General features: G+C 42.2%; 1 protein-coding gene across 4 annotated transcripts in view; it reads left to right on the top strand.

Moving 5' to 3' along the window:
- Positions 1–21613, top strand: part of FER (FER tyrosine kinase) — a 165065-nt gene that overhangs the window by 38049 nt on the left and 105403 nt on the right. For all 4 annotated transcript variants that reach the window (XM_079995439.1, XM_079995438.1, XM_079995441.1 and 1 more), the window contains exons 8-10: positions 1353–1472; positions 2691–2813; positions 7013–7202. In XM_079995439.1, coding sequence (XP_079851565.1) covers positions 1353–1472; positions 2691–2813; positions 7013–7202 — 433 coding nt within the window. The remainder of the gene's footprint in view (positions 1–1352; positions 1473–2690; positions 2814–7012; positions 7203–21613) is intronic.

The following is a 21613-nucleotide window of genomic DNA, read 5'->3' as shown; positions in this document are numbered from 1 at the left end:
TGAGACTCTCTTTTGGAAAGGAATCCCCGATAAAGAGATTTTTCCTGCTTGCTGGAAGAGGAAAAATGGCTTTCTTGCCAAAAGCAAGCAAGATGGGCTTGCACTTTCTCTAGGTTTCTCAGATCCCTTTCCCTTTGTCTTTCATATTAAACGGCTGTTGCTGTAGTGGAAAGGATTTCCTTTTCTCTCTTAGCTTAATGTATGGGGGGGAATATATAGAAGCTTTTGTTAAATTCCATCTATTCTGTGAAAACTAAAGACACAAAGAAGCTAAAGTTAAATCTGAGGATTTAAAGTTAAGTCCGAGAAGTACTGAGTAAAAGGATTCAGTAAGCTATTTGGAAAGACAAGAGAAAGTGAATAAAAATGTAAGAACCTGAGAAATCAGTGGGAGCTAATGGCAACTGGCTTCACTTTGTTCGAAAGCAGGAGCAGAACTGCATGATGGATGCCCCACCTCCCAAAAGGTTGCTGCCTGCCTTTGTTCAGTGGGCAGAGCCATTAACCCATACTACTAACCCCTGGGAATGGGAAAATTGCTGGGAATGGGAAAACTGTCTTCAACACTGTGGAACAGCAGATAATTGGGTGGTGACCACACATGCATGCTCCTAGTGCAGCAGCATCTGAGATAGTGTGGTTTAAATCACCCAACCTGTTTGAGGGACTGCTTCATACAGGTGAATGGTTGCACCAGAACTATGTGAGCCACCTGTGTGAGCTGTCAATTGTATGAACTCGTCCTCCTTTGATCGTGTGATTGGTGTAGATTGCAGCCATTACATCTGCAGAGAAGGAGCTTTCAAGGATCAAACTAGAAATTCTTATGGACATAAGTCCCGTTCCTCAGGCAAGAGGTTAGTGGGATGGGGCATGGACAAAGGAAATCCACATACAACTACCTTAGCAAAGGTCATTGTCAGCTATGGAGGCATAGTTCATAAAAGTTCTTACTTTCTCTACGCTTGTTTTAAATATAAAATATATTGTCTCCTATGGTCCTTCCACTAAATCTTAGTATAATTGTCAGAACTAACAGCCTGTAGCTGGCCAGCCTGGTATGGAAGTAGAATACAATGTCATTCCCACTTCAGGTGCTTGGTGTTAGTCTGTGTCCCACCTTTGGCAGCATCTAGAACAAGTAGTCCTAGTACCTCAAATGTAATCCCATTTGTGTGACCTGTATTCATATAGAGTCACAACAGCGCCTATGGACAACCGTGATATGTTAATATCCTGATTCCTTTAATTAAATGCAGTTGTATTTTTGTAGACTACGAATAGCATATTGTACTTGTGTGAAGTGTCTCTGAGTATTATATCAAATCAATTAATGTTTTGCATCTGTAAAGGACACCAGATGTTGCGCAACAAGAAATAGAGTTTGATACATCTTTATTGGAAGAAAATGAAAATCTTCAAGCTAATGAGATTATGTGGAATAATTTAACAGCTGAAAGTTTGCAAACGATGTAAGTAACTTAGCCTCCTTTCTCATTTTTTTCACCTTGCCTTATATGGTTCAGTTACTGACATCTCCAGGTAGACCAGACCCCTACATGAAAGCTGGAGAGCTGTGCCCGTCAGTGTAGATAATACTGAGCTAGATAGACAAGAGTTTGCTTCACTGCAATATAGCTTCCTATGTTCCTATTTGTTGACCAGGGTGATGAGCAAAGTGATTGCAGTATAATGACCAGTAAGCTTAGGAGAGTGGGGAATTCTTACTGGGGGTGAGTGATATATCAATATTTTGTCTCTTACCGTTATGAACTCCAGACCGCGATAAAGGTTTCATATTTTTTTCCACCCTGTAATATATCGAGAATGCACTACCCAGCTGGCCTTGCAGACCCAGCAGGCAGGAAGCAGCACTTTACTGCAAAGCAAACCTTTACTGCAAAGTAGATGACCATTTCCTGCCTTCAATCTTCAAAGCATAAGCCCCTGCTGCCTCTCAGCTGGTGTTGCAGAGTAAAGGGCTTTACTTTGTAGTAAAAGCTGCTTTCTTCTTGCAGGGTCTGCAAGGCGCAAGCCCCATGCCTCTGGCTAGAGACAGATCCAGCATAACAATAAGCTTCCCTGCCGAGGCAGGGAGATTCACTAGGCAGAATAGAGACCCAGCACGATATCAGGCTAAGCATGATATCAAGGTCTCTACTCTGCCTAGCAAGAGACATTGTTTGTGCCTTAAAGCCCTGTGGATCTTATTGCCAGAAAAATAAACTTTGTTTGCTTATTGGAATTGATTCCGATCAGCAAACAAAGTTTCTTCTTCGTGATAAGATCAATGTGGCTTGGCTCCTGCTTCTGTTAAGGCAAAGAAGCAACAATTTACTTTTGCAGGAAAGGCTTTATGCATTTGGAAACCAAGGTGCAGATGATGCTGGTGAATGGGCTGTTGAATTTGCAAGTATCCCACCAGCCTGAGCCAACATGGCCAGTGCACAGGGATGATGTGATTTATAGTTCAAAACAACTGGAGGGCTATAGGTGGTATAGAATGCATTTCCCCCCAATCGATGTGATATAAGCAAATAATAACAATAGATGGATATGTGTTCATATAAGTGTATATTGCTCTCTCTTACATTTTCAGCTGTATTCTGATGAAAACACTAGGGAGTTGCTAAGTGTATGCAATATATATTTGTGAGATGAATATATAATTTTTTTCATTGAATCCTTAGGTTGAAAACAGTAGTAGAAGAGCTGATTCAGACACAGCAGACACTTCTAAACAAGGAAGAGCTAGTATTGGAATTAGAAAAAAAGATAGAAGAATCTTCTAAGATCTGTGAGAGGAAATCTGAGTGAGTATTAAAAAAAAGTCATGAAGTTTTAGTGTGCCATGATTGGATCTCATATCTGAAAATACTTAAGCAAGCCTGTCTGTATTCAAATGACTTGTTTATAACTTGTTAGGAACATATATTCCAAGGTAGCAGAAGACCCTCCGCAATTGCTCCAATTTGGGCATTAAAATCCCCATAAATATGTATAAATGCTGTGGGAAATTTACCACTGACCTGCTCCAGTAAGAAAGTTAAATCTGACCATTTCCTGGTGGTCAGTGACCGACTATTAAGCGGAGGAATGTAGATGTTTAAAAGCAAGGTTCCTAATTGTATTAGCTCCTAACAAGTCTGGATCTATTGACCAGTTAGGTAAGCTTTCATTAGAGGAATATATAGCAAAACCTCTTACTTGGGATAAGGCATACCCAGCCCTATTTCTTGCACATTTGCCGTGTAAAGAACCAGGGATGTCCATATAAGGCAAATAAATTACACCGTGCTGCAATTGCTTTGTAGTTACCTCCATCTCCCTTGCCCTAGCTGCTCCAGTTGAGGATTTCTGGACAAAATTTCTGGACAATGGAGTCCCAGATGATTTATTTTAAGCACTGTGGGTCTGTGCTTATGTGGTAACCATATTAAAACCATTAAAATTGCAGAATATCCCTCAGTCAAGATGAGCTTTAAAATTCCTTATCAGCAGAATGCTGAAAGCCGAATCAAAAGTTGCTCTCTCAGCGCCTTTCCTATAATTAACATATATGACTTTTAAGTCCACGTAAAAGTAAAACAGATAAGCTCCTTGCCTGCATGTTGCAATTAACATGAACAGCTGAGCCAATTGACTTTAAAACTTGTTGTTGTTGTTTAGTCGTTTAGTCGTGTCTGACTCTTCGTGACCCCATGGACCAGAGAACGCCAGGCACTCCTGTCCTCCACTGCTTCCCGCAGTTTGATCAGACTCATGCTGGTAACCTCGAGAACACTGTCCAACCATCTCGTCCTCTGTCGCCCCCTTCTCCATGTGCCCTCCATCTTTCCCAACATCAGGGTCTTTTCCAGGGAGTCTTCTCTTCTCATGAGGTGGCCAAAGTACTGGAGCCTCAGCTTCACAATCTGTCCTTCCAGTGAGCACTCAGGGCTGATTTCCTTCAGAATGGAGAGGTTTGATCTTTTTGCAGTCCATGGGACTCTCAAGAGTCTCCTCCAGCACCATAATTCAAAAGCATCAATTCTTCGGCGATCAGCCTTCTTTATGGTCCAGCTCTCACTTCCATACATCACTACTGGGAAAACCATGGCTTTAACTATACGAACCTTTGTTGGCAAGGTGATGTCTCTACTTCTCAAGATGCTGTCTAGGCCTGTCATTGCCCTTCTCCCAAGAAGCAGGCGTCTTTTAATTTCGTGGCTGCTGTCAGCACCTGCAGTGATCATGGAGCCCAAGAACGTAAAATCTCTCACTGCCTCCATTTCTTCCCCTTCTATTTGCCAGGAGGTGATGGGACCAGTGGCCATGATCTTCGTTTTTTTGATGTTGAGCTTCAGACCATATTTTGCACTCTCCTCTTTCACCCTCAATAAAAGGTTCTTTAATTCCTCCTCACTTTCTGCCATCAAGGTTGTGTCATCTGCATATCTGAGGTTGTTGATATTTCTTCCGGCAATCTTAATTCCGGCTAGGGATTCATCCAGCCCAGCCTTTCACATGATGAATTCTGCATATAAGTTAAATAAGCAGGGAGACAAAATGCAGCCTTGTCGTACTCCTTTCCCAATTTTGAACCAGTCAGTTGTTCCATATCCAGTTCTAACTGTAGCTTCTTGTCCCACATAGAGATTTCTCAGGAGACAGATGAGGTGATCAGGCACTCCCATTTCTTTAAGAACTTGCCATAGTTTGCCATGGTTGACACAGTCAAAGGCTTTTGCATAGTCAATGAAGCAGAAGTAAATGTCTTTCTGGAACTCTCTAGCTTTCTCCATAATCCAGCGCATATTTGCAATTTGGTCTCTGGTTCCTCTGCCTCTTCTAAATCCAGCTTGCACTTCTGGGAGTTCTCGGTCCACATACTGCTTGAGCCTTCCTTGTAGAATTTTAAGCATAACCTTGCTAGCGTGTGAAATGAGTGCAATTGTGCGGTAGTTGGAGCATTCTTTGGCACTGCCCTTCTTTGGGATTGGGATGTAGACTGATCTTCTCCAATCTTCTGGCCACTGCTGAGTTTTCCAAACTTGCTGGCATATTGAGTGTAGCACCTTAACAGCATCATCTTTTAAAATTTTAAATAGTTCAGCTGGAATACCATCACTTCCACTGACCTTGTTATTTGCAGTGCTTTCTAAGGCCCATTTGACTTCACTCTCCAGGATGTCTGGCTCAAGGTCAGCAACCACACTACCTGGGGTATATGAGACATCCATTTCTTTCTGGTATAATTCCTCTGTGTATTCTTGCCACCTCTTCTTGATGTCTTCTGCTTCTGTTAGGTCCTTTCCACTTTTGTCCTTTATTATGGAAATCTTTGTACGAAATGTTCCTTTCATATCTCCAATTTTCTTGAACAGATCTCTGGTTCTTCCCATTCTATTGCTTTCCTCTATTTCTTTGCATTGCTTGTTTAAGAAGGTCTTCTTGTCTCTCCTTGCTATTCTTTGGAAATCTGCATTCAATTTCCTGTATCTTTCACTATCTCCCTTGCATTTTGCTTGCCTTCTCTCCCCCGCTATTTGTAAGGCCTCATTGGACAGCCACTTTGCTTTCTTGCATTTCCTTTTCATTGGGATGGTTTTCGTTGCTGCCTCCTGTATAATGTTACGAGCCTCCATCCATAGTTCTTCAGGCACTCTGTCCACCAAATCTAAATCCTTAAACCTGTTCCTCACTTCCACTGTGTCTTCATAAGGGATTTGACTTAGATTGTATCTTACCGGCCCAGTGGTTTTTCCTACTTTCTTCAGTTTAAGCTTGAATTTTGCTATAAGAAGCTGATGATCTGAGCCACAGTCAGCTCCAGGTCTTGTTTTTGCTGACTGTATAGAGCTTCTCCATCTTTGGCTGCAGAGAATATAATCAATCTGATTTCGATGCTGCCCATCTGGTGATGTCCATGTGTAGAGTCGTCTCTTGTGTTGTTGGAAAAGCGTGTTTGTGATGACCAGCTTGTTCTCTTGACAGAACTCTATTAGCCTTTGCCCTGCTTCGTTTTGATCTCCAAGGCCAAACTTGCCAGTTGTTCCTTTTATCTCTTGACTCCCTACTTTAGCATTCCAATCCCCTATAATGAGAAGAACATCCTTCTTTGGTGTCACTTCTATAAGGTGTTGTAAGTCTTCATAGAATTGGTCAATTTCAGTTTCTTCAGCACCAGTAGTTGGTGCATAAACTTGGATTACTGTGATGTTAAAAGGTCTGCCTTGGATTGGTCATTCTATCATTTTTGAGATTGCAACCCAGTACAGCTTTTGCCACTCTTTTGTTGACTATGAGGGCCACTCCATTTCTTTTACGGGTTTCTTGCCCACAGTAGTAGATATGATGGTCATCCGAATTGAATTCACCCATTCCTGTCCATTTTAGTTCGCTGATGCCCAGGATGTCAATATTTATTCTTGCCATCTCATTTTTGACCACCTCCAACTTACCCAGGTTCATGGTTCTTACATTCCAGGTTCCTATGCAATATTTTTCTTTACAGCATTGGACTTTCCTTTCGCTTCCAGGCATATCCGCAACTGAGCGTCCTTTCGGCTTTGGCCCAGCCGCTTCATCAGCTCTGGATCTACTTGTACTTGCCCTCCGCTCTTCCCCAGTAGCATGTTGGACGCCTTCCGACCTGAGGGACTCATCTTCCAGCGTCATAACTTTTATACGCCTGTTGTCTTTGTCCATGGAGTTTTCTTGGCAGGGATACTGGAGTGGCTTGCCGGTTCCTCCTCCAGATGGATCACGTTTGGTCAAAACTCTCCACTATGACCTGTTCATCTTGGGTGCCCTGCTCGGCATAGTTCATAGCTTCTCTGAGTTCTTCAAGCCCCTTCGCCACGGCAAGGCAGTGATCCATGAAGGGGACTTTAAAACTAAGACCAATTAAAACAGACGGTGTAGCTCAAAGGACCTGTCACCACCCTCACCCAGAAATCCATGTTTTTTGAGAGGAGAAATTAACTTCAGGTCCCACCCCCTAAATTAATTTTATCTCGTTCATTTTCAGTGTTGTGCTTCTATTAAGCCAGAAACAGACACTGGAAGAATTGAAGCAAACGGTTCAGCAATTGAGATGCACTGAAGTCAAGTTTGCTGCCCAGAAGGAACTTCTAGAACAAAAAGTGCAAGAAAATGATGGGAAAGAACCGCCACCTGTTGTAAACTATGAGGAGGATGCCAGATCAGTTTCTTCAATGGTAATTCCTGTGATTATTATGGTATAACAGTGGCATTAATGGTGTACTTGTATGGGGCTGCAACTAGCAGTGACTGTTAACTGGAGGATATAGCACAACTACAAGGCATCCTGTTTCACTTTAGAGTTACTTTAATGATACGTTGATGAATTAGGATCTTATTTTTTAAAATTGAATTTTGGTGCAACTGTAAATACAAAGAGAACTTAAGAATGAGGATCTTAATAGATTGCTTTAAAGCTGGATTAAAATTAAGGTAGCTAGTAGCGCATCAAGACCGAAGAGAAAACAGGTTTGCCTAAAACTTGCATAAGCGAATTGATATGTGTAGATTGAAATTCAGAAACGATTGCTGTAATTTAAATGAAAGGGCAGCACTTATTAACATAGTGAGGAAGTCTGGGGCCAGAAGACTTGTGTGTCTGGTGAATCTACTGCCTAAGTTCTAATTGCAGAAGGGCAGCTTCAAGGCTTCATGGACTATGATAGCCATGACTATATCCTCTTTGTCCAGAACATTACATTTCCAATTACTAGGGCTATGCACCAGATTTGACTAAGTCCTGAATCCTGAGCCACGTTGTGCCTATCTGGAAGGATTCAGGCCTTGCACAAGTCAAGCTGAGATAGCCACAGATCCCTGTGGGTTGTGTTGAATGACCCAGAGGGGCTGTCAAGGATAAGGCATCAGGCAGGAAGAAGAGGCGTGCATTGAGTTCCTTGTGACTGACAGCAGCCTATTTTGAGAGAAGGTAGGAGCCTAATGCCCTGTGACTCTCCTTGCTGCCTGATACCCCACTTGATCAGTGCCTCTGCATAACAGCTGTTGAGCAGAGGCATTGATCCTGTGTGGTGCGGGGTGATCCTTGCAAGTGGCTTCCCTACAGAGAAGTCACTTGCAAAGCAGCACCCTGAAGGATAGATGCCTTCAGCTGTTGTGTGGAGGAGGCATTATTTCTGCACGGCATGGGTCCTGGATTTCCTGCTGACATCATAGGGTCACTGGGTTGGAAGCTGTAGCTCTGCTCTGAAGACGAGGTAGGAAATGAAATTATTTTGGAAGAGGGCAGTTCCCAATCAGCTGGTTTATTAGTTTCTGACTACCCTGGTAGAATGGACTATATAGATTTTGGGGACACAGTTATGTTCTTACCTTTTGGAGTAGGATATAAAGCTCTGGATCCCCACAGGAATTCTAATTCAGAATATCTATGAATTTTTGTGGCTTGGCATTGCTTCTCTTTCATGGCAGGCAGATAAAATAAAAAAGAGATAATTCATTTTATTATAGTTGGTAACCATGCATCGATGTGTGGGAGCGATTCACTAGAAATTTCTGAGTGGCTTTTCTCAACATGCAGAGGTTTGGAGCTTGTGTTTGGTGAAGAAAATTTTCTCTCTTTTTTTGTTCTGCCTGTCTGCATCACATCAACATGATATCTTGGTTTGCCGGAGAGAGGACTTCATGACATCTATATCTCATGCATATGAAAATGTGCATTTGATATAATTTATTTCTGTCTCCATTAGGGCATGCTTGTTTTCCCATAAACATGTCCAAATATACTGTCTCAATACTGGCTATTGTTTCACCCTCCCTCTCTTTTCCCATCTAGTTGTTTTTCAAATGCCAAAGTTGCATTCATTCCCCTGTCACTATTATTGGTATGCAAAACATGAGATGTACATGCTGCTCTGGACAAACTAATTTGATAAGGGCCTCTGCTAGAAAGTTTGCAATATAAATTAGGTATAGCGTAGCAGGAAAAAATATATACAGTGGTACCTTGGTTTAAGAACAGTCCTGTTTAAGAATGATTTGGTTTACGAACTCCACAAAACTGGAAATAGTGTCCCGGTTTGAGAACTTTATCACAGTCTATGAACGGAATCCGAATGGTGGAAGAGCACCGGTGGCGGGAGGCCTCATTAGGGAAAGCGCACCTCGGTTTAAGAACGGTTTCGGTTTAAGAATGGACTTCCGGAACAGATTAAGTTTGTAAACCAAGGTACCACTGTATAAAGAAAATTAACTGAGAGAAGGAAGAAAGGGTTGCTGTATCAGTACTTAAGAAAAAGTAAATTAGTTTTCTGGTAATATTGCCATGGCCATACTAACCATAGAGGCAGCTTGCAACTATTCTGGGTGCCAAATTACCTGGGGTGCTAGCCTCACCTATGTAAACAGGGAGCACCACTGTGTGGACTTTTGAAGGTGACACAAGAGACAGCCTAGTAGCTCTTAAACTGGGTGATATTCCCTCCCTTCCAGGAAAGATAAATGGAAGTCTTTTGATCCTCATGGAAACACACTTCGCCAAATATGTGCCTGTTTTGATGTGGGAGCATTTCACACGCATACCTCTAAGCATTTCCTTACATTTCCTGGACTTTGCGCACCCTAGTCTTGGAGACTAGCTTTCAGAGGGAAAAGGGAGCAGGGACAGTGTTAACAGGGAGTGTTGTGACTGGAGGGCGCTGGAGGGGCTAAGAATCCATTCCTACCTCATGATAAAGGTAAAGTAAAGGTACCCCTGCCCGTACGGGCCAGTCTTGACAGACTCTGGGGTTGTGCGCCCATCTCACTCAAGAGGCCGGGGGCCAGCGCTGTCCAGAGACACTTCCGGGTCACGTGGCCAGCGTGACAAAGCTGCATCTGGCGAGCCAGAGCCGCACACGGAAACGCCGTTTACCTTCCCGCTGGTAAGCGGTCCCTATTTATCTACTTGCACCCGGAGGTGCTTTCGAACTGCTAGGTTGGCAGGCGCTGGGACCGAGCAGCGGGAGTGCACCCTGCCGCAGGGATTCGAACCGCCAACCTTTCGATCGGCAAGCCCTAGGCGCTGAGGCTTTAACCCACAGCGCCACCTGCGTCCCTCCCTACCTCATGATACTTGTGTACAAATGACTACTACCCCCCCCCACATTAGTGCTCTCTATCTTTGCTTTGTAAGATGGGGTTCCCCTACCCTTAATTCAAAGAAAAATGCTAAACACATCTTTTCTGTAATGATTGTGAATGATCATCCATTTTCAGTATTTCTTCGATAAAACAAAAGTATTTTGTTGGTGAATTATATATAACCTTTTCTCTTATCTCACCATGCTGTGATTCTTAGTCATTTTTGAATGGCTTTTCAGATTTACCATGTATAATGATCCTCCTGAATGAAAATTATTTATTTAATTAGAAGTTAAATTGTTGTTTTCATTTCAAAGCAGGTCATCCTTTTGACCTTTTCAATTTTGTTATTTAATTCTTCTTGACTTAAACAACTATGAATGCCTTACGCATTTATGATTTATGATCAGCAGCATTCTTTTATGAATTTACAGTGTTGTCGAGCACAAAAATATACATTCAGCAGCATGAAAAAACCTTGCTGTTCACCTATCCTTAAGTAAATTATGCAAAGCTTCTGTATGCAGATGCTGCATAAGGTTTAACGTATAAGGTATCTGTAAAATAGATTCTTGATCAGTGTTTTTTTTAATATCATTATTATAAATTAGAGTGTTTGCATGGGTTTCAGTTTGACATTCATTTAAATATTTTAAATGTTTTTACTGAGGGTTCATTGCTCAGTTTTTACTTGCCCTCCAATACAGCACGGAAGCTAAGGAGTGAATGGGGTAGAGCTTGGTTTTGTATTGCTCCCTTCCCCACTCCCCTCATCAGAGTGTGAGTAATTCTTTCAGATAAACACAGGATCTCCTTGTATTTCATTTCCATCTCCTCACAGTGAAGGAAAGGGTAAGAGAGAGAGAGAGAGAGAGAGAGAGAATGCTCAGAACCCAACCTTATCACTTCCTAGGGGGTTAATTGGACTGTATTTTACATTACAGTGGTACCTCGGGTTAAGTACTTAATTCGTTCCAGAGGTCCGTTCTTAACCTGAAACTGTTCTTAACCTGAAGCACCACTTTAGCTAATGGGGCCTACTGCTGGAGCACGATTTCCGTTCTCATCCTGAAGTAAAGTTCTTAACACGAGGTACTATTTCTGAGTTAGCGGAGTCTGTAACCTGAAGCATATGTAACCCGAGGTACCACTGTAATCTGTTTCCCATGCTTCCACTTACTGATTTCCCTTATGGAATTGAGAGAGCTCTGTCACCTTGCTTTATGTCACTGATAGCACTGACCTGCATCTGGTAGGCTGGTTCCCACAAGTTGGTCATAGCTTGGCATTTAGTGTGCTGCCCCATAACACTATTTCTGCATATGGTAAAATAAATAAATAAGTGGGTCCCATAATGCATATTTGCATTGAAAGGTGCTTCCTAGGTGTGGAAAGTTGAGAACTGCAGGTGTAGTAGTGTTGAATTTGGGCAAACTAAGGGTAAGCTGCTGTTGCTTCAGCGTGTGTAGCTTGATGGATGACCACCTTGACAGGCCTATTGGGAAGATAAAATATATTAATTCCATGTATCTCTGAACTCCCTGAATACTTAAGAGGAGGGTAGGGCATAAATGATGAACATTTGGGGGAAAGAAAAGAGAAAAAAGAAACTCAAAGTTGCTTAAAAACATTTTTGTCAGCATTTTTATATCAAGAATTCCAAAGTGAGATCTTAAGAATGGTTGTGATTGAAGCTGAAGTTAGAAATATTCATCTTGGCATTAAATCAGTGACTGTCTAATAAAAGTATTCATCTTGTTTTTGAAAGCTATATTTCATTACTGCAGCAAATAAACTGTGGGAACATCAAATGTTTTACCTTTTTTCAAGAAAGTGAATAAAAGCAGAATAACATTAGAACTCTGTGTAGAAATGAGGGCATGTAAATGTATGGAATGAAAACAATGTTAACATGACTTCATGACAGCATTCTGGAGGAAGTTAGGATAACTCTGCTGTTCCTAGATGACCAGGGAAGGAAACCAGCACAAAGAAGTCTAGGCATTATAAATTGTTTTGGTGCTTTTACCACAAAAGGTCTCCTACATGATGAAGTGATAAAGCCTGCCAAAAGTGGGTCCCAGAACTACTATATCCAATGTCTGATCTCTTCCTTTCCCAATTCTTAAGAACACAGATGGTGGAGAATGGACAGATTTACAACAGGGAACAGAGGGCTTGAAGAATTGGGGATGAAGTGGGGAGGCACTACCGCTAATAGCAAACTCAGGTGGCCAGCTCTGACACCCATTGCAGATTCGGCCTTCTCTCTGTAGCCTGCTTTGCTCCCTGTGCAACTGGTCTGAAAACCTGCTCCAAAGGAGCTAAATGTCAGTTCTTCTGTCTCATAGTGGAAGAGAGACTCTGATCCATCATTCTATAAGATTTGCAAGAGAAGTGTGTATTATAAAAGTGTGACATGGATTTAATTATATAATGGCCAGGTTTTGATGTAGTGCTAATAATCTGTGATTTAATGTTTCATGTACAAGCCTTTGACTCCTACAGTGATGGGGAGGGAACTGGAAAGTTTCACTTTCTTGTTCAACCAACTGCTGTTCCTTATGTGGGAAGTCTTAACTGCGATTTAGGGCAGCTTCCCCAACCTAGTACCTTCCAGATGTTTATGGCTGCATCCCTTATCAATCATGTCCAACATAGCATACTGATGGGAGCTGTAGCTAAAGCATGTGGAGGATACCGGTTTGAGAAAAGCAGGTTTAGAGGAGCAAGTCAGGATCAGAAACTCTGCTATGAAGATAGCTGACTAAAAACCTACCATACTTAGACAATTTGTGATTCTGTATCAATGTCCAGTGCTTAAATCTCGTTTTCCTACTCATATTGAAATACTGCCCCTCAGCGAGGCCAAACTTAGATTCACAAAATGTTTAGGGGTATGCATACTCTTGAAAAAAAGCACTGTCAATGTCCATCTCAAATTGTTCATATCATCAACAAAAAATAATAGTTCAGTCAAAGATGGAATGTTAGGTATAAAAAGCCATCATATCTGGGTCAGTTTGCCAGTAGGTGGAGCTCACTGCCAGCTTAAAGGTATGATTTTGAAGAAAAACCTTTATTTAATTCACAAGTTTGTTTTTTAGAACAAAAAATATTACCCATAAGGTAAGAGAACAAAAAAAAAAAAAGTTTCTCTCTGTACTAAAGGAGACTGCCTTAAATCACAAATGTATGTCCAAATTATAACGAGGCATACTTTTGCTACACTTCAGTAGGGAGAATAGTCAGATAAGGTCAAGCTGGGAGAAAATCATGGACTCTTCCATTTGCTTAATGTCACATCACCATCCTTTTCAGTTAATACAGAGAAAATAGTTGGTAGGGCAGCTTCTGCCAACCTGATGCCTTCCAAATGTTTTGGACTACAGCACATCAGTGTTAGTGGATAACTTAAGCAACATTTTTAGCTCAGGCAGCATCTTTAGAGTTGGTGCTTGCTTCTTAGGGTCATTTTAACTGTGTGTATTATTTAATTACATTCTTCCCCACCTGCCCACCCAATACTACTTGTATTTTTAAAAGCCCTCGAGATAGATGCAAAGATCAACATCCCATATTGTTTGGCCCACAGACTTAGGATCTGCTGTCCTAAATCTCACTAGGATCATGCACTGAGCTCTTATGGCTGATTTTTTAATTATTTTTAAATTCCATTCTCCAACTTCTCTGTAATGAATTCAGTTTACAAATTTTCGATACGTTATGACTCTTAAAAAGAACACGGACATCTACTTTCTGCTACACTGAAAAACACCCCCCCCCCAGCTCCCAGACCCTACTTCTTAGAAACCCAAGTTATAACCTGAACCTATGCATGTTGATTCAGAAGCACGTCTCACTTTGTTCAGTACAGTGGTGCCTCACAAGACGAAAAGAATCCATTCCGCGAGTCTCTTCGTCTTGCGGTTTCTTCGTCTTGCGAAGCAAGCCCATTAGCGGCTTAGCAGATTAGCGCCATTAGCGGCTTAGGGGCTTAGCGGATCAGCTGATTAGCGGCTTAGCGGATCAGCTGTTTAGCGGCTTAGGGGATCAGCTGATAAGCGGCTTAGCGGATCAGCTGATAAGCGGCTTAGCGGATCAGCTGTTAAGCGGCTTAGCGGCTTAGAAAAGGGGGGGGGAGGAAAAAAACCCGCAGGAACTCGCAAGACATTTTCATCTTGCGAAGCAAGCCCATAGGAAATTCGTTTCGCGAAGCACCTCCAAAACGGAAAACCCTTTCGTCTAGCGGGTTTTCCGTCTTGCGAGGCGTTCGTCTTGCGGGGCACCACTGTAGAAGCTTCTTCCAGATACAGGATTACAGCCTCAACCTCCAAGTGAGTGAAATATGTCCCTTGTCTCAAAGCAGATATAATTCTGAAGTAGGTAGGCTGCATGAGCAAAGCATTTAGGTCCATAGTTTCGGATTGCACCGCTTGGTTGTGCAAATACTTCAATTAGTTTTTTGAGGACATAAGAGAGGGCCTTCTCAGTGGATGCTCCCAGATTGTGGAACTTGGTTGGCTGGCTCCTTCTCTGCTTTCTTTTCACTGGTAGGCAAATACGTTTTTGTTTCAATGCTGTTGGGGCAGGGTTTTCTAAGGTGCAGCTTATGCTTTTGTGTGTGTGTGTGCTTTCAAATAGTTTTAAGTGTTTTCAGTGATGCTTTTATACTTGGGCTACTTATTTACTCGGGCATTTTTAGATATTTATATTTCTTGTGTATGTTTTAGTTGTATCTGCTTTCTGTTGTTATATATGTTGCCTTTGGTGCTTCACTAGGAGAAATGTGGGATATAAATTAAATGAATAACTTGATAAATAAGAGTGGCAGCCAAGTATGTTTTAGCAGTTAAAGCAACCAGTTTCCTTGTTGATTCAAATCACCTTGAATTAAGCCAATCCATCTACTCTGCTCCAGAGATCAGCTGGTCACAAGGTTGTGGTTTCAGTTTGGGGCGATAATTCTTTGAGGCTCAGTACTCCAGGTGACAAGATTAGCATTGCCAGCCACATCCCACATCCCAGTAGAGAGCCTACTGTCAATGCTTTAAGCATCTGCTGCTGCTGCTGTTCTTCTTCCTTGGAGTTTTTTTTTGCTCTCGGCTGCTCTTTGGGAGAGCTGCCACTGGGATGGGTGAGGAGAAGGAGCCAGTCACCTTTGCATGATTTGTCCTCTCCCTCAGGGAAGTGGTTTGGGTTGGACCTGGTGGAAGAGGCAAGTGGATGGGCAGCAACAAGAGGGGGGCACTGATAGCAACTTGCCCAAAAGCTCATCAGAACCTGGAATTGGCACTGCTTTGTGTTATCCCCATGCTCTGCCAAAGCTTTCTCTCTTTTGGTATCTCCAAATAAAATCAGTGCATTTGCTTAAGTGCTATATTTTAGTTTGCTGCTGCTGTTGTTTTTAATTAAAACACACTCGCCCTTGGAGACTGCTGTTTAAACATTTCCTTAGGCCATCTATCTATCTATCTATCTATCTATCTATCTATCTATCCCCATATATATATCCATATTCATGGACCATAGGGTTACACTGTGCTGCAGCACAGCCAAATGCATGCAAGTGTTCTAAGCATTTCCAGGAGTAGAATTTTCATATCTAAAGTGACACAGGAACTCTGTCAGATTCTGGGGCATTCTATCACCGCAGTAACTGGAAGCTCAAGAGTATAGCCTGGAACACCTGCTCACCAATGGAAGCATTTCAGTAATGCCTTAAGTGCTATGAAAGTGCTTTCTTTATAAATCAGAATGGAGTTTAAAAAAACCTGTTGACTTGTATTACGGCGAGCCTATAAATAAGCGGAGCAAATGACTGATCACTTGCAACATTTTTGTTATTGGGTGAAGAATAACCTTGTCTGGCAGCATATGGCGTGAGATATAAACTGACTGTTTTGCTAAGATTTGGAGACTTGATTTGAAGTTGGGTACAGTTGAGTTGAAGACTGTGTGTCTGAAGTTTAGGAATTAGCAGAATCGCCAGAGAATTATTTGAGATTCCTGATTGCTGACACACAGCTAGATTTTTTTGTTTTTGTTTGGGGACAATCATATTTAGCATACTAGAATCCACTATGGACCGAAAATGTAGCAAATGTCCGGGGTTTGAGGAGAAACCAGACCATGAACACCATACTGCACATGAGACGGTTGAGTCTGGGATTCCTCCAGTTTCCTCTAAAGCTCTGGTTCCTGCTGTCCCATCTAAGTCCCTCACACCTTCTACCAATACAGGAAGCACCAAAGTTTCGGTAAGATTCTAAAAGTGTTTACCTCAAGAGAATGATTTGCACCATAATTTTATGGTGCAACGTTGAAATTTGCTCCCCATCCCCATTTGTGCTGAGTCAAGCTGTTGAAGGAATGTTAACCTTGATTTGTATTTGTTTGCCTTTTGTTCATATTATTTATAATTTCAATGGCTATGATCTGACCTGGCTGTCTTGAGTACAAAGAGGTTGGGGTTGTTGTTTTTTTGCTAATTTTATTCATGTGAGTGTTCCATGAGCTGATGTCTGGATCCAACCTTCTGTTATTGAAGGCATATTCTTAGGGTAACCTGTTAAAGCAGCACAGGAGTACCCCATTAGTTAAGGCCAGTAGAATCACAGAAGTAGCAAAAAAGAAAAAAAGATTTCACATTTATAAAAACAGCACCTATCTACCCATTAACTTGAAAGGTGGTAAGCATAACTGACCTGATGGGGGGTGTACAAATTTGCTAAATCTCAAACTGATCCAATAAAATTTGCCACAGATACAATGCTGGAAATTGACACTGACCCTTTTTGCTGAAATCGTTGGAGTTGTTGTTGTTGTTGTTTAGTCGTTTAGTCGTGTCCGACTCTTCGTGACCCCATGGACCAGAGCACGCCAGGCCCTCCTGTCTTCCACTGCCTCCCGCAGTTTGGTCAGACTCATGTTTGTAGCTTCGAAGACACTATCCAACCATCTCGTCCTCTGTCGTCCCCTTCTCCTTGTGCCCTCCATCTTTCCCAACATCAGGGTCTTTTCCAGGGAGTCTTCTCTTCTCATGAGGTGGCCAAAGTATTGGAGCCTCAGCTTCAGGATCTGTCCTTCCAGTGAGCACTCAGGGCTGATTTCCTTAAGAATGGATCGGTTTGTTCTTCTTGCAGTCCATGGGACTCTCAAGAGTCTCCTCCAGCACCATAATTCAAAGGAATCAATTCTTCGGCGATCTGCCTTCTTTATGGTCCAGCTCTCGCTTCCATACATCACTACTGGGAAAACCATAGCTTTTACTATACGGACCTTTGTTGGCAAGGTGATGTCTCTACTTTTTAAGATGCTGTCTAGGTTTGTCATTGCTTTCCTCCCAAGAAGCAGGCGTCTCTTAATTTCATGGCTGCTGTCACCATCTGCAGTGATCATGGAGCCCAAGAAAGTAAAATCTCTCACTGCCTCCATTTCTTCTCCTTCTATTTGCCAGGAGGTGATGGGACCAGTGGCCATGATCTTCGTTTTTTTGATGTTGAGCTTCAGACCATATTTTGCGCTCTCCTCTTTCACCCTCAATAAAAGCTTCTTTAATTCCTCCTCACTTTCTGCCATCAAGGTTGTGTCATCTGCATATCTGAGGTTGTTGATATTTCTTCCGGCAATCTTAATTCCGGCTTCGGATTCATCCAGCCCAGCCTTTCGCATGATGAATTCTGCATATAAGTTAAATAAGCAGGGAGACAATATACAGCCTTGTCGTACTCCTTTCCCAATTTTGAACCAATCAGTTGTTCCATATCCAGTTCTAACTGTAGCTTCTTGTCCCACATAGAGATTTCTCAGGAGACAGATGAGGTGATCAGGCACTCCCATTTCTTTAAGAGCTTGCCATAGTTTGCTGTGGTCGACACAGTCAAAGGCTTTTGCATAGTCAATGAAGCAGAAGTAGATGTCTTTCTGGAACTCTCTAGCTTTCTCCATAATCCAGCGCATGTTTGCAATTTGGTCTCTGGTTCCTCTGCCTCTTCTAAATCCAGCTTGCACTTCTGGGAGTTCTCGGTCCACATACTGCTTGAGCCTTCCTTGTAGAATTTTAAGCATAACCTTGCTAGCGTGTGTAATGAGTGCAATTGTGCGGTAGTTGGAGCATTCTTTGGCACTGCCCTTCTTTGGGATTGGGATGTAGACTGATCTTCTCCAATCCTCTGGCCACTGCTGAGTTTTCCAAACTTGCTGGCATATTGAGTGTAGCACCTTAACAGCATCATCTTTTAAAATTTTAAATAGTTCAGCTGGAATACCATCACTTCCACTGGCCTTGTTATTTGCAGTGCTTTCTAAGGCCCATTTAACTTCACTCTCCAGGATGTCTGGCTCAAGGTCAGCAACCCCACTATCTGGGGTGTACGAGACATCCATATCTTTCTGGTATAATTCCTCTGTGTATTCTTGCCACCTCTTCTTGATGTCTTCTGCTTCTGTTAGGTCCTTTCCACTTTTGTCCTTTATTATGGAAATCTTTGTACGAAATGTTCCTTTCATATCTCCAATTTTCTTGAACAGATCTCTGGTTCTTCCCATTCTATTGCTTTCTTCTATTTCTTTGCATTGCTTGTTTAAGAAGGTCTTCTTGTCTCTCCTTGCTATTCTTTGGAAATCTGCATTCAATTTCCTGTATGTTTCACGATCTCCCTTGCATTTTGCTTGCCTTCTCTCCCCCGCTATTTGTAAGGCCTCATTGGACAGCCACTTTGCTTTCTTGCATTTCCTTTTCATTGGGATGGTTTTCGTTGCTGCCTCCTGTATAATGTTGCGAGCCTCCATCCATAGTTCTTCAGGCACTCTGTCCAGCAGATCTAAATCCTTAAACCTGTTCCTCACTTCCACTGTGTATTCATAAGGGATTTGATTTAGATTGTATCTTACCAGCCCAGTGGTTTTTCCTACTTTCTTCAGTTTAAGCTTGAATTTTGCTATAAGAAGCTGATGATCTGAGCCACAGTCAGCTCCAGGTCTTGTTTTTGCTGACTGTATCGAGCTTCTCCATCTTTGGCTGCAGAGAATATAATCAATCAGATTTCGATGCTGCCCATCTGGTGATGTCCACGTGTAGAGTCATCTCTTGTGTTGTTGGAAAAGTGTGTTTGTGATGACCAGCTTGTTCTCTTGACAGAACTCTATTAGCCTTTGCCCTGCTTCATTTTGCTCTCCAAGGCCAAACTTGCCAGTTGTTCCTTTTATCTCTTGGTTCCCTACTTTAGCATTCCAATCTCCTATAATGAGAAGAACATCCTTCTTTGGTGTCACTTCTATAAGGTGTTGTAAGTCTTCATAGAATTGGTCAATTTCAGTTTCTTCCGCACCAGTAGTTGGTGCATAAACTTGGATTACTGTTATGTTAAAAGGCCTGCCTTGGATTCGTATCGAGATCATTCTATCATTTTTGAGATTGCAACCCAGTACTGCTTTCGCAACTCTTTTGTTGACTATGAGGGCCACTCCATTTCTTTTGCGGGTTTCTTGCCCACAGTAGTAGATATGATGGTCATCCGAACTAAATTTGCCCATTCCCATCCATTTTAGCTCACTGATGCCCAGGATGTCAATATTTATTCTTGCCATCTCATTTTTGACCACCTCCAACTTACCCATGTTCATGGTTCTTACATTCCAGGTTCCTATGCAATATTTTTCTTTACAGCATTGAACTTTCCTTTCGCTTCCAGGCATATCCGCAACTGAACGTCCTTTCGGCTTTAGCCCAGCCGCTTCATCAGCTCTGGATCTACTTGTACTTGTCCTCCGCTCTTCCCCAGTAGCATGTTGGACGCCTTCTGACCTGAGGGGCTCATCTTCCAGCGTCATAACTTTTATATGCCTGTTGTCTTTGTCCATGGAGTTTTCTTGTCAGGGATACTGGAGTGGCTTGCCGGTTCCTCCTCCAGGTGGATCACGTTTGGTCAAAACTCTCCACTATGACCTGTTCATCTTGGGTGCCCTGCTCGGCATAGTTCATAGCTTCTCTGAGTTCTTCAAGCCCCTTCGCCACGGCAAGGCAGTGATCCATGAAGGGGAGGCAGTGATCCATGAAATCGTTGGAGTAAAAACAGTTAAAAAAACACCACATATATCCAATTTTCTTGAAACTGCTGCTGTACTTTTATCCAGGCTTTTTGGTGATAGTAGTTCCTCATTGGTTTGGTGAAGTTATGATCAAAGGTTCAAAAGTTAAACGTTTTCTTAGCAAAGCAAGGCTGGCCATGCACAAAACTGGTTTTTAAAGCAAATTTTTGGCCAGGCCTACAGTGTTTGCAGAGGGAGCTACCTAGTGGAAGCTGTGTGCAATGCCTATTCATTGTACAATGGTTAGATGTGGGCTTGCCAACATTTTTGGACCCACGGGCCCATTTGGAAACCTGAGGAACTGTCATGAGGGACACCACCTCACACTGTGACACAGACGCATGAACCCTTACACTTTGCTCCATATGAACACCCCTTTCTAGCACTTTCTAGCACTCAAACCCAATGTCTGCTACATCCGACAGAAACCCTGCACCACACTGAAACAAACTGTGAGACACACATAGGCATTAGGCACGGCTTAGCTCAGGGGTCAGCCAACCTTTTTAGCTGGGGCCAGTCCACTGTCCCTCAGACCTTGTGGGGGGCCGGACTATATTTTGAAAAAAAATGAACGAATTCCTATGCTCCACAAATAACCCAGAGATACATTTTTAAAAACACGCTGATTCCCGGACTGTCTTTGGGCCGGATTTAGATTGATTGGGCCGGATCCGGCCCCCAGGCCTTAGTTTGCCTACCCATGGCTTAACTCATAGGAGGATTCCTACAGCCATATAATAAGCCTCAGGTGCTTGATGAAAGCAGTACAGGACCAGGACAATATGGGAAATATTTTTTCATTCCAGGCACCTCAACCTCCCCATCTGAATTTGGGCCTGAAAGATGAAGGGAAAGTGTTTGTGCGTGAAAGGCAAGTGGTAAGCAACACAGTTTGCGATAGTTCATAGCTGATCATGGGGCGTGTATTCAGCTTTGGGTTCCAGTTTCCCAGCTAAGAGTACTTACTGATAAGGAGATATCATTCTAGCTCTTCTTGCAGTATTCATGGTAAACACTATTCAGGTTACTCATCTCAAGAACATGATTTTGATTAGTTTATCCTGTTTCTTGAACTCTATTAAAAGAGCCTTCTGTAAGAATATAATCTTGTGGAGAAATGGCAAACAAATGAATGAATTAATATTTTGAATTAGGCTAAACCTTTTAGGCGTTGAACTTGGTTACAGCATGTTTGGTACATTAGTTAAATGGTTTCCTGAAAACTCATATATAATTTTAATGCTCAATATAAAACTGCTTGCTCTCTGAACTAGCATATGAGCTCATGTGAGAAACATGGAGGACAATAGACTTGGTACCCTCATTTCTCATTTTTTTCATTCTTAACTTTAGTTCTCCACATTTCTGCCGCAATTTGCTGGAAAAAATTTTTTGAACATTTTAATGTGGATTT

Source organism: Podarcis cretensis, assembly GCF_951804945.1.
Source record: "Podarcis cretensis genome assembly, chromosome: 11".
Classification (NCBI taxonomy): Eukaryota; Metazoa; Chordata; class Lepidosauria; order Squamata; family Lacertidae; genus Podarcis; species Podarcis cretensis.
The sequence above is the reverse complement of the archived record's forward strand: the minus strand, read 5'-3'. Positions and strand labels throughout refer to the sequence as shown.